Source organism: Dendrobates tinctorius, unplaced genomic scaffold, assembly GCF_039654945.1.
Source record: "Dendrobates tinctorius isolate UK_male_01 unplaced genomic scaffold, ASM3965494v1 ptg000073l, whole genome shotgun sequence".
NCBI classification, from domain to species: domain Eukaryota; kingdom Metazoa; phylum Chordata; class Amphibia; order Anura; family Dendrobatidae; genus Dendrobates; species Dendrobates tinctorius.
In genome coordinates this window covers 36687962-36705938 of record NW_027361741.1, presented here as the reverse complement: position 1 = coordinate 36705938, position 17977 = coordinate 36687962, and the positions used below count along the sequence as shown (strand labels likewise).

Here is a 17977-nt window from a genome sequence, read left to right as displayed (position 1 = left end):
CCATTTAACAGCATGGAATTTGAGAGGGCACTGATGAGAGGCAGAGGTTTTTCAGAGAACCTGATAACTACGTTACAAAAAAGTAGGAAACCGGTTACGATGAGAGCCTATGGGAGAACGTGGAAAAAATCCTAGAATTTCTACAAAAGGGCCTAGAACAGGGTCTAAAGGTCAACACATTAAAGGTACAAGTAGCGGCCTTGGGCGCCCTTTATAACCATGATGTGGCAGGTAATCCTTGGGTGGCCAGATTTATTAAGGCCGTATCCAGATCCAGGCCGATAGCTAATCAAAGATTACCATCATGGGACCTAAATCTTGTTCTATCCACACTAACAGGCCCTCCGTTCAAACCTATTCACTCAGCATCCCTAAGAATCCTGTCGTTAAAAACAATGCTTCTGGTGGCGCTAACATCAGCCCGCAGAGTGAGCGATATGCAAGCTTTATCAGCAGGGCCACCTTTCACAAAGATTCTAGAGGATAGGGTCATTCTAAAGCCCGACCCGGCCTACTACCAAAAGTGTCATCACATTCCCATAGGTCCCAAGAGGTAGTCCTTTCTTCATTCTGCCCAAATCCTAAAAATAAGGAAGAAAAATTCCACACCTTAGATGTGAAGAGGTGCCTAGTGCAGTATCTAGAGGCCACCAAAAAATATAGGAAGGAAGGCTCTCTTTGTGTGTTTTCAGGGACCTCGGAAGGGACTTAAAGCATCAGAGTACCCTGGCAAGGTGGATAAGGGATGCGATTGCCCTGGCATATTCATCCAGTGGAAATACCATCCCGGAAGGGTTGAGAGCCTATTCCACAAGAGTTATGGCGACCTCATGGCCTGAAAGATCTGAGCTATCGATAGAACAAATCTGTAAGGCGGCCACCTGGTCATCACCTTCAACCTTTTTCAGACACTGTCGATTAGATCTAGGCTCTACGTCTGACCTAACCTTCGGGAGAAGGGTCCTTCAGGCGGTGGTCCCTCCCTAAGCTACCAATCTCTGTAATTCTCCATGGTGCTGTCATGGGTGAGAGAGAATAGCTTAGTTACTCACCGATAACAGTGTTTCTCGGAACCCATGACGGCACCCGCTTATTCCCCTCCCCTTCACGAGTGTGGTGAGCAAGTTTTATTGTTTGTAGAGTGTTTCCGTTTAGGCACGGTGCTTCTGATAAATATGCAATATTATAATGTTGTGCATATATTTCTGTTGTCTAACTAACCTGGAGACCCTCTGATGCTCTGTAACCAACTGGAGGCGGAGGAGAGGTACCGCCCTTTTTATCTGTAAGTTCCTGTCCCTGAAGGGCAGATCCCCTCTCTCCGTGGTGCTGTCATGGGTTCCGAGAAACACCATTATCGGTGAGTAACTAAGCGATTCTGCAGATTTTACTCTAGAATTGCAAAAAGACAAATCTAATATTGAGGAAATTTTGCAGCAAAATGTTTTGGTTTTTTTTGTTATTTTTATTTATTTTTATACAGGGTGTTAATATGATGTTCATTGTGGGGTAAATATAACCTGGCATTGAGTCTGCTGGACTGACAGAATACAGTAATATCAGACTTGTATAGTTTTTTTTGTTTTTTAAGTAGTGACACATTTGGAAATTTGTAATTTTATTTTTTATTTTTCAAGTTTACAAAAGAAATGAATTACCATTACAATCCCTTCCCGCTTAACCCCTTCACGCCCCCAGCTTGTTTTCACCTTCCTGACAACCAAATTTTTACAATTCTGACCAGTGTCACTTTGAGGTAATAACTGGAACGCTTTAACATATCCCAATTATTTTGAGAATTTTTTCGTGACACAGTGTATTCATGTTAGGGTAAGTTTTGGCTGATATGACCTGTGTTTAAATATCGAAAATTTGAAAATCTTGAATTTTTATTCCCTTAAATTGTTATACCACACAAAATGGACAATAAATAACATTTCCTACATGTCTACTTTAAATCATTTTTATTTTTTTTGTTAAGATGTTAGAAGGCTTAGGTTCATCCGCAATTTCTCATCTCTCCAACAAAATCTACAAAACCAGTGTGTGTTTTTTTTTTTTTAGGGACCACCGCACATTTGAAGTGACCAGGAAGGGCTAATGTGACAGAAAATACCCAAAAGTACCATTTTAAAAACTGCACCCCTCACTCAGTGCTCAAAACCACATTCAAAAAGTTTATTAACCCTTTAGGTGCTTCATAGGAATTAAAAGAATGTGGAAGGAAAAAAAAAACATTTTATTTTTTTCCCCTAATAAAAGGTTGATTAAGCAGCGATGTTTTCATTTTCACAAGTCTAACAGTAGAAAATAGACTTTACAATTTGTTGTGTAATTTCTCCGGAGTAGGCAGGTGCCCAATATGTGGAGGAAAACTACTGTTTGGGCGCTCGGAAGGGAAGGAGCATCATTTGACTTTTGGAGTACAGCATTGGCTTGGCGTCATGTCGCGTTTGCAGAGCCCCTGATGTGCCTTAACAGTGGAGACCCCCTCCCGGAATTCACCCTATTTTGGAAAATATACCCCTCAAGGAGTGACAAGCCGTGAAAATGACAATTAAATTTTTCCCTCAACAATGTTGCTTTTACCCCAAATATTTCATTTTCACAAGGATAACAGGAGAAAATGGACTATACAATTTGTTGGGCTATTAATCCTGAGTACACCGATACCCTATATGTGGCGTAAAACTACTGTTTGGGCGCACAGCAGGACTCGTAAAGGGTAGTGTAATTTTGGCTGGAATAGATTGCAGATGCCCTTAGACATGCCAAAACAGCAGAAACCCACACAAATGACCCCATTTTGGAAACTACAACTCTTGAGGAATTCATCTAAATGTGTAGTGAGCATTATTAACCTTCAGGCAATTAACAGAATTGAGTAATATTGGGCTGAGGAAATAAAAAATTACTATTATTTTTTTTCCCCCACTAAAATTTTGCTTTGGCCACAAGTTTTTAATTTTTAAAAGGGATGATAGGAGAAAATGAATGGTAAAATTTGATGCAAAATTTCTCCCAAGTACCCTGAAAGCTCATAAATGGTCAAAAACTACTTTTGTGAAACTTTGCAAAGCTCAGAAGGGAAGAAGTGCCATATTGTTCAGGTTTTGCTGGAATGGATTGAGGGTACATTGAAGAAAGAATAATTACCTTTGTACCGCTAAAATGTTAGGTTAGCCTGAAGTTTTTAATTTTAATAAGGGTTAATAGTAAAAAATGAACCTCAGTTTGATGTGCAATTTCTCCTGAGTGTGCCAATAGTCTACATGTAATCTGCAAATACTTATCAGGCTCAGTGGAAAGCTCAGAAGTAAAGGAGCGCCTTATTGGAGTGCAGAGTTTGCTGGTTCCATGACCTACTGGGAGAGCCCCTGCGGTGCTGGAACAACAGACCCAAATAAGTGGACCAATTATACAAACCACCTTTTAAAGAATTCATCTAGGGGTGCAGTAATCATATGAACACCATGGATGTGTCACAGAATTTTATACCATTGGGCAGTGAAGAAAAAAATAACATTTTACCACAAAAATATTGTTTGGCCGCAGATTTTATATTTTCACTCAGGCAAATAAGTAAAAATGGAACCAAAACTTGTTCCGCAATTTCTGCTAAACGTGGCAATGCCCCATATGTGGCTGTACAGTACTGCTTAGCCACACGGCAAGACTCCGGAGGGACGGAGCGCTAATTGCCTTCTGTAGCACATATATTCCTAGAATAGTTTGCTGACTCTGTATACAGAGCCCCTAAGATCCAGAAGAGCAGAATCCCTCCTTGAGTGACCGCATTTTGTCAATCACACCCCTCTGGGAATTTAGTTACAGGTATTGTGACAATTTTGACTCCTTGGGTGTTTTCCATAAACAAGCAGCAGTGGATGTTGCCTAGTGAAAATTGCAAATTTGCTATTGTAGTGCCCATACATTATGCCCAGCTCCTGCTTCTTGAGACATGCACCCGTAAATTAATCTGGCTCTCATTGCTACAGAAATCCCAAACATGTAGTTGCCAAATGCACACTGTGGGGCTCATAAAGGAGGGGGATTTGGAAATACAAAATTTGCCGATTTCTTTTGTCTCCATCTGCCACATTATAGGGAATCTTCCGCTGGGGGTTCCGTCTCATAATGTAGATACATTTTTACATGCGGTGAAATAAAAAATAATAAATAAATTACCTTAGTGATGCTTTAAGGTGGATTCAGTGAGAACAATCTTGGCAAGACTGGCGGGCTGTGTATGGGGTTGCCTGGCTTCCGCCTGACTCTTGAGGGAGTGGGTAGGAAAGTTATTAGATACGATAAGTTTCCATATGCCTAATTCTTTTGTTGTAGAAATAACATGTTGCTGTAGGTCCATGTATATGGCTGTGAATAGAAATTATTGCTTATTCAGCATTTTGGTGTAACCAGCTATAAGGATAGTAAATGAAAAATACACGTACAACATAGATGGGGAATCATTTTGGGAATGTAACAAGCTTGCTCTTCTACAGGTATCCAGACTATTGACTCTACTCAGGCTTTGTTCCTTCCTATTGGCGCCTCCGTCTCTCTTCTGGTCATGTTCTTCTTCTTTGACTCTGTTCAGGTGGTGTTCACTATTTGCACTGCAGGTGAGTAATTTTCTTGTTCACAGTGATGATAATTTCACAGAAGTGAAAAAAGAAAGAATTTAATGTTCATTTTCTCTTTCAGTTCTCGCAACAATAGCATTTGCATTTCTCTTGCTCCCTATGTGCCAGTATTTAACCAGGCCCTGCTCTCCTCAGAATAAGTGAGTATGCATCCCTGAATTCTGTCGATTTGAATCATTTGTTCTCAATTGCAAACTGTTTGCGTTTTTTTTTTGTTTTCAGTCTGCCTCTTTTTAAAAGGGAGTTATACAAGACTAGTACATTTTATCTGTGTGGGCTGAAGAGCTAACAAGCAGGTATTTCCTAACTACCTGCCTCTTTGTGTCCGGCGCCGTTCTCCACCAGCATAGACCGCTCCTGCCCACGATTCGGCGGCTTCCGTTGACGGCACCTCGACAGAGCAGCAGCTTCTCATCTGATCTGCTTTGTTGACGGGGCTGGGAGCCTACTGTCATTCCGCAGAGAGTCAGTTGGCATGATGTCAGCAGTCATGCCTCATCAACAGAACAGCTTGGAAGAAGATATCCTCTGTTGATGTGTAGCTGCTGAATCGCCGGCAGGAGCGATCGGTGACCTCTGAGCCGGTGCCGGGTTAAGCAGGCGCAGGTAGTTGCTTTTGTTAGCATCTACCTGCCTGATAGTTTTAAGGCCCATAGTAAAATAAGTAAATAAAATGGTCCTGGCCAACCCCTTTAAGAAGGATAATACAAATACTCGATGCTTTATGTTCTTCTCTATCAGATCAATAGATAAATATATCTATCAATGAGAGGCTAAAAGTCCTGACGGAGCCGCTGAATGAGTGTCTGAGCGCAGCGTGAAAGCATCCTCATTATCTTAGCTTGGCGCATGTTCCCTAAAATGGTTGTATTTTGTTCTAGATTTGAATATAGACGAGAATTCCAACAGAATAAGATATTAGACAGTCTTATTTTTTTTTTCCGGCTACTTGAATACAAGGTCATATTAAATGCACAAGATGAATACTTATCAAATGCAATGTACGTGGCAATATTCTACCAATGTTTCCATTTCTGTTCCTCAGGATTTCCTTTGGGTGCTGTGGTCGTTTTACATTGGCAGAGCTGCTATCATTTTCTCTTTCTGTAATGCTAGTTCTTATTTGGGTACTAACAGGCCACTGGCTGCTCATGGATGGTGAGTTTTCTTGCCTTCTTTCTTAAAAGCATCTCACAGGTTAAGTGGGGGCACCAAACTAGGGAAACCATAGCTATTTAGTTAAAATCCTTGGGTCGGTTGCAGTTTTAAAGGGAATCTGTCAGCAGGTTGCTCCCTCATGTTAGAGCAGCTTGATGTAGGCAAAGGGAAGCTAAATCCTACGATGTATCACTTCGATAACTGGGTGCAGCCGTTCTCACACAATCAGAGATTTTAGATTTAGAATGAAGCAGAGCTGACAAAGTTAACCCCATCCCCCCACTCTCACACACCAGGATCTGTGTACAAAGTCCATAGACAGTAAGCTGCCTACCACAGGAGGAGCATTGCCAGACTAGTGTAGTCCAGCAGTGTTAGTCTTAATGATAAATCCTTCACAGTTAATAAACAGCACACACTTTGCCAAGGGACACATCTCTGAATTATCTGTCTCCGCCTCTGTCTGCTGCTCTTTTCAGAATACATAGCAAAAACCTGCTGACATATTCCCTTTAAATGTGTTTTATTTCCCTTTACGACGGCTGTACAATATGATGTAGCTGGGTAGCGCACATAACCACTGTTGTAACACATTTCATGAATTCCTTTTTGAAGAATCGGGTTTGAACAATCCACCACTTTGTTTCTCTTTCCAGCCCTTGCAATGGGACTATGTGTAGCAATGATCGCCTTTGTCCGCCTGCCTAGCCTGAAGGTTTCCTGTCTCCTACTTTCAGGGCTACTTATATATGATGTGTTTTGGGTAAGCAGAATTGTTGGTTTCAAAAGAATATCTGTTTTACAATACATGTGGTATGAAATGTGCAAAGCTATATAGTCTGATTATTCTATCCTACAGCCATTGATGGGAGTCTGTCAGACCAAATTTACACTTAAACTAACCACATAACCTTGCAGAAAAGGATCAACAAGAACAATTGATCTGATTTAGTTTTTGTATCTGTTCCTCCATTGCCACCCAAATTTTTATATATTATAGGGGCTGCTGATAGTTGGAGGTGCAGGGTCCTGCCACCGCACACCCATTTGTAAAGGGTACTTGGGCACAGCAATGTACTGGCTCAATGAAAACAATAAGAAAAAGGAGATGTGTTCCAGCTTCTTTGAATCCAAAAATTTATTAGAAAAATGCTTCTGAAAAAGAGCCATGGCAATGGCAAAGTTCACATGACAAGATATAGTTCAGTATCTTGCCATGTGAACTTTGCCACTGCCATGGCTTTTTAAGAAGCATTTTCTAATATGTTTTTTCTCATCAGTACTACACGTGTGACTGCACGAGTTCCGTGCTTCAGCAAGCTGTATGCTGCTGTGGGTGAGCTGCTGGTTCATTCTTTTTGTTTCAATAAAATCAATATGGGTCCGTGCTTCACGATCAGTGTGGTTTATCGACCCAAAAACTTACTATTGAGCCCAAACGTCAGTGCAAGCACTCCTACAGGAGCTGCGTAATTAAGAGCAGCGTTTTTACTTGGTGTCCAACACTCTACTTAGAGCAGCATGTTGCTCCAATAATATAAAAAAACTTGTTTTAAGGGATCGTAGAAATTCAGTAATGCTAGAATTCAAACCTTTGACAAAGCACATTATAATAACGCCTCACAAAGTGCCGATAGACCTACTGTACAATGCTGACAACTACAGACTATTCTGATTACACAATTTGAAGAAAGTAAATTTATGCTTTTCCTAACTTACTGTCATTTTGACAAGCTTTATGGGTGTTTTTATTCCCTAAAAATGTGTTCCTCGTCCTTGTTGAAGGTCCATCACATTAGTTATAAGCCTAGACTGCAATGCCTGAGCCAATTGAACCGCACGTTTGTCCGTCAAGTGGTCAACATAACATAGTTGGCACTTTGTGAAAGATTCTCTCTACTTTGACAACCATTGTATTGCTTAAGAGCATCTAAAACAAAATTATATCATGTTGATAATTAAATTTTGAAATGACAAAATATTGCAGAGCTCCAAAAATAGATTATTCTCTAATTTCTCATTCGAGAAAAACAATTCTTATTTTAGTTTCAGCAAGTTTATTGAAAAATATAATTATCTTTTAACATGAAAGACATTGATATCAAAGCAATAAAATCCCCTTGCAGGGGGGTGCGTGTGAAAGCATAGATGGAAAAGTATACAATATCTTCCTTATCATATTCCAAGTTTTGCAAAGCTGTAAAACAACAGTCTCAACACTACTAAATTGGGGTTGGAGGGGAGGGGAGAGAAGGGAGTAAACAGTAAGTGCTGTTATTAAAAACCGAGTCAATGCGGATAAATGTAAGTTTTGTTTCAGGCTTTATATTTATCAGCGACGGTATCTATTATATACTACACCGACAAGGATATCACTCTAGGGAGATCATTGCCATTTTGTGCTTGAATCCAAGGTTCCCAAATACCCCTAAAGGCTTCGAAAGAGTCAGTTCTGATGGCCTCTATTTTTTCATATAGCATCATTAGGTCAACCCGCTTCTTCACCTGTAATATTGACAATGTGTTAGTTTTCCATTTGCTGGCTATGTGATTCCTAGCTGCCATGGCGATAAAATCAATGAGACGGCACGTTTTGCTATTAACATGAGTTGATCTGTCCCCTAGGAGTAAGGGTACATGCACACGCGGATTGCAGTGCGGATTTGGCCACGCGGATTTGGTAAAATCTGCAGGTCAAAAGACCTGCGGGTTGCTCAGCGGTTTTGCCCTGCGGTTTTTCATCTCCACAATGGAGGAGATGGCAAACCGCAGCGGAATCCGCAGAGAGAATTGACATGTCAATTCTTTCTGCAGTTTCAAAACCGCAGAAAAACCGCGCGGAAAAATCTGCACCGTCTGCACTGCGTTTTTTTATTCCCATAGAGAATAATGGTACTGTACACCGCAGCAAAAACTGCTGCAGACCCGCAGCGGCCAAATCTGCTGCGGAACCGCAGCAGAATCCGCAGCGTGTGCACACACCCTAACACTGTCGGTGTTAGTGTTAGCTTCCTATTCAAGGTAGTATTGATAAGTTTTATGACGTCTTTCCAGAGGGATTTTACTATGGGGCATGTCCACCATATGTGAAGTGTATCCCCATTGTCAGCGCAACCCCTAAAACAGTTACCGGGAACCGTGTGGTAAACATTATGTAGGAAACTGGGGACATAATGTATTCTATGAAACACCTTAAGGGACGTCTCAGTGAGTGATACCTGGTTACTACCCTTAACTATATTTTCATAACATTTGTACCATCTTTGAGGTGTAAGGGAGATTTGTAAGTCTTCCTCCCATTGTTCCATGACCTTCATTTTCAAACATTCCCCAGGTTGCTGAAATACAGAGTAAAGATATGATAAGACCATTTCCCAATGGATCGTATAAGCATTTTAATTCGTAGGATGCAGGTTTAGGGTCCGATAAGTTTACAGTTAATTTTTGTAGAAAATGAAAAATTTGTTCTGGTCTAAAAAATTCAGACCCTGGTACCTGGAACTCTGTAATGAAATCTTGTTTTGGCATTAGCTTAAAGTGGGTTGATAAGTTTTGTAGCTTAGTTAAATTGTTTTGTTTCCACCATGCGTGATTTCTTGATGCTACTCCTGGTGCAACCATGGGGTTGTTGAACAAATTCAAAAGAGGGGAAAGTTGGGACTGCAATGAAAATTGGAATCTGTTAGTTCTCCATACCCGTAGCGAGTGGGAGGTGTATGGCGAGTGCATATCTAAATCTTTTGGCAGAGGACCTGTAGCCCACATCAAGCTTTCTAAAGAATAAGGTGCTATGTGCACGTTTTCTATTGATATCCAGGTGGGTGCCTGTTGTTCAGCATTTACCGCTGCTAGTTGAGCGATTTGGGCTGCTTTATAATAAAGAGCAAAGTTCGGCAGCGAGAGTCCACCATGTCTTTTATGTTTAAACAAGGTATTCTGAGAAATGCAAGATTTTTTATTAATCCAAACAAAGTGCAGCAATTGTGAATGTATCATTTTCAATGTCATTTGAGGTATCGGGATAGGCAGGGATCGAAATAAATATAAAAATTAAGGTAGTATAACCATTTTCACTGAATGGATCCTTCCCAAAAAGGAAATGGATTGTGTGGACCACTTTGTGAGAGTTTGCGGTAATTTATGGAGAAGAGGAGCGTAGTTATATTTAAAAAGGGTGGATTTGGACGCTGTAAGTTTAATCCCTAAGTAGGTGATATGATGTTTTGCATGACTGAAGTGAAAATTATTTAATATAGATGATTGCTCCGTTGATGGGGTATTCAAAAACATAATCTCTGATTTATCCATGTTAACCTTGAGTCCAGATATCTCCTCAAAATGGTTAAGTGTTCTTATAAGGTTGGGTAGTGATACATGAGGGTTTTTTAGGGTTAGGAGAAGGTCGTCAGCAAAGAGGCTAACCTTGAATTCTTGTTTGCCCATCTTTTGGCCCGCTATGTCTGGGTGCAAACGGATCTTTTGAGCCAATGGCTCCATCACCATAGCAAACAGGGCTGGGGACAGAGGGCACCCCTTCTGGTGCCTATGCCAATAATAATTGGTTCGGGGATAGTCAAGGGTAGTTTAAAATAAGCTACTGGGTTATTATAAAGGAGTTTAAGCGAGTTTATTTTAATTGTTGTCAAAACCCCATTTTATACAATATGTGGAACATATAGGGCGAGACGACAGTATCAAAAGCCTTTTCTAGATCTAAGGCTAGCAAAATCAGGGGGGATTTTTGTTTATTAGCGCTATGAATAAGATTTAAATTTCTACGAATATTGTCTGGGGCCTGTCTTGTTGGGATAAATCCGACTTGGTCTTTGTGAATAAGACTGGGTAAACATTTATTGATCCTATTTGCAATGATGGCTGAGAATATTTTAAGGTCTAGATATAATAAAGAGATAGGCCTGTAGTTCTTGGTAAGTTGAGGGTCCCTCTGCTGCTTTGGAATAACTGTAATATGTGCAGTATAGAATTCTGGTGGCATTGATTGTCCTGTTAACATGCTATTACAGTATGCTTGGATATGTTTAGACAGTATTGCAGAAAATTTTTTATAGTATAGCGCTGTTAACCCATCAGGGCCTGGAGCCTTTCCAGCTTTTAAGTGTTTGATAATGGAAGTTATTTCTTCCTCTGAGATAGGGGAGTGCAGTGACACAGCAGAAGTCGAAGTTAAAGAAGGTAGGGGTATGTTGGATAGAAAGTCATCTAGTTTGGGCAATGAGAAGTTCCCATTGTCAGTGTATAACTTTTGATGATAATTTTGGAATGTCTTGTAGATTCTGTTCGGGTTAAACGTGGTATGGGACTGCTCGTCTTTTATAGAAAAGACTGAGTTTAACCTCTCTGTTTGCTTCAATTTTCTCGCAAGTATTCGATCCATTTTATTGGAGACCCTGTAAAATATCGCTTGAGTCCACCGTATTGCCCTTTCAGTACCGGGTAGTTAGTAGGGTGTTCAGTTGTAGTTTTACATCGTATATTCGTTTAGTTAGGTATAGTGAGGGGCATGATTGGTTGGCGGTTTCTAATTTAGGAAGCTCATTTTCGAGTGACACTTGTTCTCTGAGACGGTCTCTCTTTTTTTGGGAGGCTAGCCTAATAAGAATGCCCGTGATATATTTTTTATGGGCCATCCAAACGTTACCCACAGAGACATCAGAGGTAGTGTTTGAATGAAAAAAGGTTTTGAGTTCACATTCAACTAGTGATCTTATCTGGGGGTCCGCTAATAAGGACTCATTCAGCCTCCATCTATATAGTCGTGAGGTTACTATGTCAACTTTAAACACAGATAGCACACCATCATGGTCAGACCATGAAGAAGGGATGTGTCTAGAGTATAGCAGTGAAGGTATATTCTCTGAGTTAGTAAGAATCCAATCTATCCTGGAATACGACCGATGGACTCTAGAGAAGTAGGTGTACCCTCTTGTTTGTTGGTGATTTTCCCTCCATGAATCCACCAAATGATGGGCCTGGAAAATATTTTTTAGCACAGTTTTTTCCCTTTGCGGTATGTCAGATCTCTTATTATTGGAGCTATCAAGTGCCTCATCCATGGTCAGATTGAAATCGCCCCTCCAAATAATATTGTCATATTGGATAGTTTAGTAATCTCGCAACTAATTTAATGGTCTTCATTTGTAAGGTAGGGGGTGCATAACAACTGATAAAACAAACTCGTTTCTCCTGCGCCTTGCCCCAAAGAATTATATATCTGCCTTCTGTATCTCTAATTATGCCCTCCTGAATAAATGGAAAAGAATTGTGGAATAGAATGGCGACTCCTCTGGGTTTTTTTTTATCCTGCGAAGCTAAAAAGAACCTTGAATAAAGCCTATGGAAGAATCTGGGGGATGAAGTATTAGAAAAATGAGTCTCTTGTAAAAATATCACATCGGGGGAATGTTTTTGATCAATAAACGCACGCTTCCTTTTTATCGGGGAGTTGAATCCCCTAACATTGTGTGTTAATATTTTAAACATTTAAATTGCGTGTGGAAGTTCTGATATACATATAACTAAGTCCCCCAGAGTGACAAAATGCATAGCGTGTTGTTCCGCATCTTCTATCAAATCATCTAAACTTTCAAAACTTTTCAGCACTGTTATAGGGTAAGGGAAGACACGAAGGATAAAGGGGAAAATACAAAAAAGTAGAAAACGGTTACAACCAATAACCAATATGTGGGGTAAAGCATGTCGGTCCAATATTAGTAGGACCTGAAACAGCAATATCCCAAGGTGGAGTGGCATGGCTACTCCAAGGGCACAGCACTCCTGTACAAAAAGAAAATGACGTATCTTGGAACTTTCTAAAAAGAATGTAAAGTGTTAGCAACATCGGAACAGCATCTTTAACTGATCTGTGGATCAAACTTAACATAAGCTTTGACAAAGGCCTCAGATGGTGAATCAGGTATTATTCTGTGACCTGTGGGCCTCGCACGGCTGATTTCAGTCAAGTCTCTACGGGGTCTCTGTCTTTGCGGCGCTGCTCCTGGGTCCAGTATTGGGATTCCTGCTTTTTCTAGCGCCCTTTAGCCGCCTTCTTGATTTTTTGGCGAGTAGACGGTGTTACCGTGAGAGAAGATTAGTGTGTGTGGGAATCCCCATCTATATTTAAGATTCGCCTTGATTAAAGCTATTGTCACATCTTTCATATCTCTTCTCAGCAAGGTTGCTGGGCATATGTCTGGGAACAAGGAAACAGTATCTGGGACCCCTGGTAGTTTTTGCATTTTACGAGCTGCAGCCAAGATCAGATCCCTAGATTCTTCGTAGTGCATTTTAAGGATAATGTCCCTAGGCGAGGCGTCCGGTTTGGGTCCCCCCCAACGCTCTGTGAATTCTGGTTATTCGTAAGGTGGCAGGGTCTGCCTGAGGTAGGAGAGCACCGAATAGGCCCACGGCAACTTCCATTAAGTTATTATTGCTTTCTGGTAGTCTCTTAATTCTAATGTTGGCCCTTCGTGAGTGGTTTTCCAGGTCTTCACACTTAAGCTCTAGGAACTCAACTCTAGCGTTTTGCGCCTTTAGTTGTTCTCTGTCGGACTCCATAGCATCAGCAGTATCATCCATTCTTTTCTCTAGATCATTGGTTCTTTGGGCAATATCATGGATTTGTTGGGTAAAATTATCTACTGCCGTTGAGAGTTCAGCTCTGAACGTCTTCTGAATGGTGGTCAGTAGGTCCTCCATTGTCATAGGAATCATAGTTGTAGAGCATGTCGGGTCATTATGTTGGGGTTTCTGAGGGGGGACTCTTAGAACTCGAAGTCGATAGTGGCGCCGACATCAGGGCTGTGGAGTCGGAGTTAGTTTTGGTTGGAGTCGGTAGAAATGTACCGACTCCGACTCCAGCTTTAAAAAAAATGTATTAATATTTCATAATTGAACTTTCATATGAATTTTATAAATTTTACTCAAATATACACTCACTGGCCACTTTATTAGGTACACCTGTCCAACTGTGTGTTAAGACTTAATTTCTAATCAGCCAATCACATGGCGGCAACTCAGTGCATTTAGGCATGTAGACATGGTCAAGACAATCTCCTGCAGTTCAAACCGAGCATCAGTATGGGGAAGAAAGGTGATTTGAGTGCCTTTGAACGTGGCATGATTGTTGGTGCCAGAAGGGCTGGTCTGAGTATTTCAGAAACTGCTGATCTACTGGGATTTTCACGCACAACCATCTCTAGGGTTTACAGAGAATGGTCCGAAAAAGAAAAAAAATCCAGTGAGCGGCAGTTCTGTGGCCGGAAATGCCTTGTTGATGCCAGAGGTCAGAGGAGAATGGGCAGACTGGTTCGAGCTGATAGAAAGGCAACAGTGACTCAAATTGCCCCCGTTACAACCAAGGTAGGCAGAAGAGCATCTCTGAACGCACAGTGCGTCGAACTTTGAGGCAGATGGGCTACAGCAGCAGAAGACCACACTGGGTACCACTCCTCTCAGCTAAGAACAGGAAACTGAGGCTACAATTTGCACAAGCTCATCGAAATTGGCCAGTAGAAGATTGGAAAAACGTTGCCTGGTCTGATGAGTCTCGATTTCTGCTGCGACATTCGGATGGTAGGGTCAGAATTTGGCGTAAACAACATGAAAGCATGGATCCATCCTGCCTTGTATCAACGGTTCAGGCTGGTGGTGGTGGTGTCATGGTGTGGGGAATTTTTTCTTGGCACTCTTTGGGCCCCTTGGTACCAATTGAGCATCGTTGCAACGCCACAGCCTACCTGAGTATTGTTGCTGACCATGTCCATCCCTTTATGACCACAATGTACCCAACATCTGATGGCTACTTTCAGCAGGATAATGCGCCATGTCATAAAGCTCGAATCATCTCAGATTGGTTTCTTGAACATGACAATGAGTTCACTGTACTCAAATGGCCTCCTCAGTCACCAGATCTCAATCCAATAGAGCATCTTTGGGATGTGGTGGAACGGGAGATTCGCATCAGGGATGTGCAGCCAACAAATCTGCGCCAACTGTGTGATGCCATCATGTCAATATGGTCCAAAATCTCTGAGGAATGCTTCCAGCACCTTGTTGAATCTCTGCCACGAAGAATTGAGGCAGTTCTGAAGGCAAAAGGTGGTCCAACCCGTTACTAGCATGGTGTACTTAAAGTGGCCAGTGAGTGTATATGTTCTATCAAACTATGAACAACAGTGATAAGCAGTTCTGCTGGAGATAGAGACATTTCTTACTTCTTGTGTGTCACTGTTCTCCACTGACCTTATCTAATCTTATACTTGGTTAACCTCATGCTGCCCCAACCCCCCTACTTACAATGTATGAAACTGAAAGTGAAAATGTGTTGCAAATTCTTAGTAGTAAAGCTCCTCCTCTAGACTAGATCATACTAGGTGTGCGTCTTCCAAGCATCTCACAGCTGCCTGCTACTCAGAAGAGGAAGACTGTAAGAAGTATTATCCTTTCAACAAACTTTGCATCAGTTAACTGTGAGTACATGAGGAATAATAACAGTATTACTGACCACTATATCAGTTGTACGACCTGGCAATAATTTTGTACAATTGTTTTTAGGAAAAACAATTGTCATTTGGATTGTGAATGCAGAATTAAAAACCTGAGAATGTCAAAGAAGCATCACATTAAATCAGCTGTATTTGAACATTTCACCATCATTCAAGATAGAAAACATTATGTCTGTCAGTGTATGACAAATGATCCAGACGAAAACAAATGCTGTGAAGCCAAGATGAGTGCATATTCAGGCAAAGATAAAAATGCTCCTACCAGAGCTTCTAATCTAAAGAGACATTTACAGCGCTTTCATCCAGAAGTACTGAAAGCAGTGGATGAGAAAGACTGCATCCAAACCAATGAACCAGTGCCCAGCTCTTCCAGCCAAACAAAGGAGCAGAGAACTTTGCAGCCATCAGTTGCAAGATATTTTGTCAGTGACAAAGTTACTGTGACAATGACAGTAGATACATTTAAAAAACAGATCATAGAGCTTGTTGTAAAGGATAGCGTGCCTATTTCATTATTTTCACGACCAGCTTTTATGTGTCTGAATGGGGAAATGGCCCGCAAGCTTGGTGTTTCTCTGGAGAGAGAGAGTATTAGAAAATTAGTAATCGAAGAAGCTTTTAAACAAAAGGAAGAACTTAAAAAAACTCTCAAGGGACGCTTTCTGTTTCTTAAAATGGATGCCTGCACACGTCACAGAGTGAACTATTTTGCCATCAATGTCCGATTTGTTTGTGACAAAAATGAAATAGTTACCAAGACATTGGCAGTAAAAGACACCAAAGCTCATCACACCAGTGAGTTTCTCCAGGTCTTGGTGGAAAAGGTTCTGCAAGACTATGAACTTAAAAAAGAGCAAGTTCTTTCTGTCGTAACTGACAATGCTTCAAATATGATAGGTACTATTAAGCTAATGAATGAGAGTATTGATGGTGACCAGCAGCTAGAAGAACATTCTGGGTCCACAGACACAAATGTTTGAAATAGAGGAACACAGTATTGTAACTGAGGAGCAAACTGAAGTTGCTTCAGATGAACAGCAACATGATAGTTTAGATGATCTTGTTGAAACTGTGTCAATATGTTCTTTCATTCATCACATGCGCTGTGTTGTGCATACGCTACAGCTGGCTATAAGAGACAGTCTGCAAGAAGGACATGCTGCTGCACTGATTGGCAAGGTGAGAAAATTGGCTACTGTTGCCAGAACCCCTAAAGTTGACTCAATTTTGGAGAGACGTGCTGGAAAAGGGGCAATTATTGATCAAGCCACACGATGGGGCAGTACTTAATGATTCAGCGCTTGGTTGAACTGAAAACCTTTCTTGTAGACATGGCTAACCCTCAACTGACGCTAAATGAAAGTCAGTGGAATCAGGTGACTGAGCTGGAAAAATTACTAGAGCACCCATTTACAGTGACTAAAAAATTACAAGCAGAGGACTTAACTCCAGGTATTTTCTTAAAGGAGTGGAAGAACCTGATGTTTCGCCTGTACCAAAGAGGAGGGTTAATTGCAAGTGGCATTGCTACATCAATGAAACGGAGAGAGGAGCTACTATTACAAAATAACATTCTTTTGGCAGCTGTTTATGTAGACCCAATGCATCGGATTCTTCTAGATGATCAACAGCTAAGTAAAGGAAAAGAAGCTCTGTTTGAAATAGCAGTAAGGATGAAAGGGTTGCAGAACAGTCAGGAGGAACAAGAAGAATTTGGTCGTCCTGCCACATCTTCACCCTCATCATCAACTGATGAAGAATTTAATTTAGAAAAATATTTGGATCACAAGGACCGTGCAAAGCGTTCCCGCATAGAAGAAGAGTCATCCCCATCAAGGAGCACAGCCAGTACATTTCAGCAGAATTTTTCATGTGCACTAAAAGAAATTGAGAAATGTGACCGTTCATCAAAAATAACAGTGCAACAAGCGATTCCTCTGTATCCTGACATTGTCAGAGATGTTGCCCGAGTGGTTACTGCTTTGCCACCAACACAAGTTAGTGTAGAGAGGTTGTTCTCTGCTCTCAAAATAATTAGATCAGATTTGAGGGCATCCATGAAGGAGGATCTGACAGAGGCAATACTTTTTCTGAGGACAAATTTATAGATTTCTTCTTATTAACTGCATAAAAGTGTTTATTGCATATTTACTTACAGTTTAGAAAAGTTTATAAAAGTTATTTGCTATATTCTAATTGTATTCTAATAAATGTAGTTTTTGCTCTAAGTGGTCTGATTACTTATATGATGGTGAGAAACTGAATAAGCACAATGTTTAATATTTTACAACAGTAAATTTGTTGTTATGAATTGGCCATTTATGAAGGAGTCGGAGCCGGAGCCTGATAAAATCCAGGAGTCGGAGTCGCAACTGTGGCTTACCGACTCCACAGCCCTGGCCGACATGGCGTGGCTTGTCGATTTTAGCCTTCTGGGACAATAAATGTGTGATCGATCGAGTATTGACTTCTGATGCAGTGGCTTTTTTGGGACGCATCGCCTATAAATCTCCCATGTGCTGCCTTTCAAATCATGGAGTTTAATTTATTCATTTGAGTGCATGTTTGCGCCCATGGCGGCAAACCTAATGTTCCAAAATCATAGTCCATCAGGGCTGCCCATGCCCTCCGTGTTGAATTACTTCAGGT

General features: G+C 41.0%; 1 protein-coding gene across 1 annotated transcript in view; it reads left to right on the top strand.

Annotated features, from left to right (window-relative positions):
* Positions 1 to 17977, top strand: part of SPPL3 (signal peptide peptidase like 3) — a 150814-nt gene that overhangs the window by 120995 nt on the left and 11842 nt on the right. The window contains exons 4-7 of the mRNA XM_073582769.1: positions 4506 to 4625; positions 4708 to 4786; positions 5692 to 5804; positions 6461 to 6567. Of these exons, the coding sequence (XP_073438870.1) occupies positions 4506 to 4625; positions 4708 to 4786; positions 5692 to 5804; positions 6461 to 6567 (419 nt within the window). The remainder of the gene's footprint in view (positions 1 to 4505; positions 4626 to 4707; positions 4787 to 5691; positions 5805 to 6460; positions 6568 to 17977) is intronic.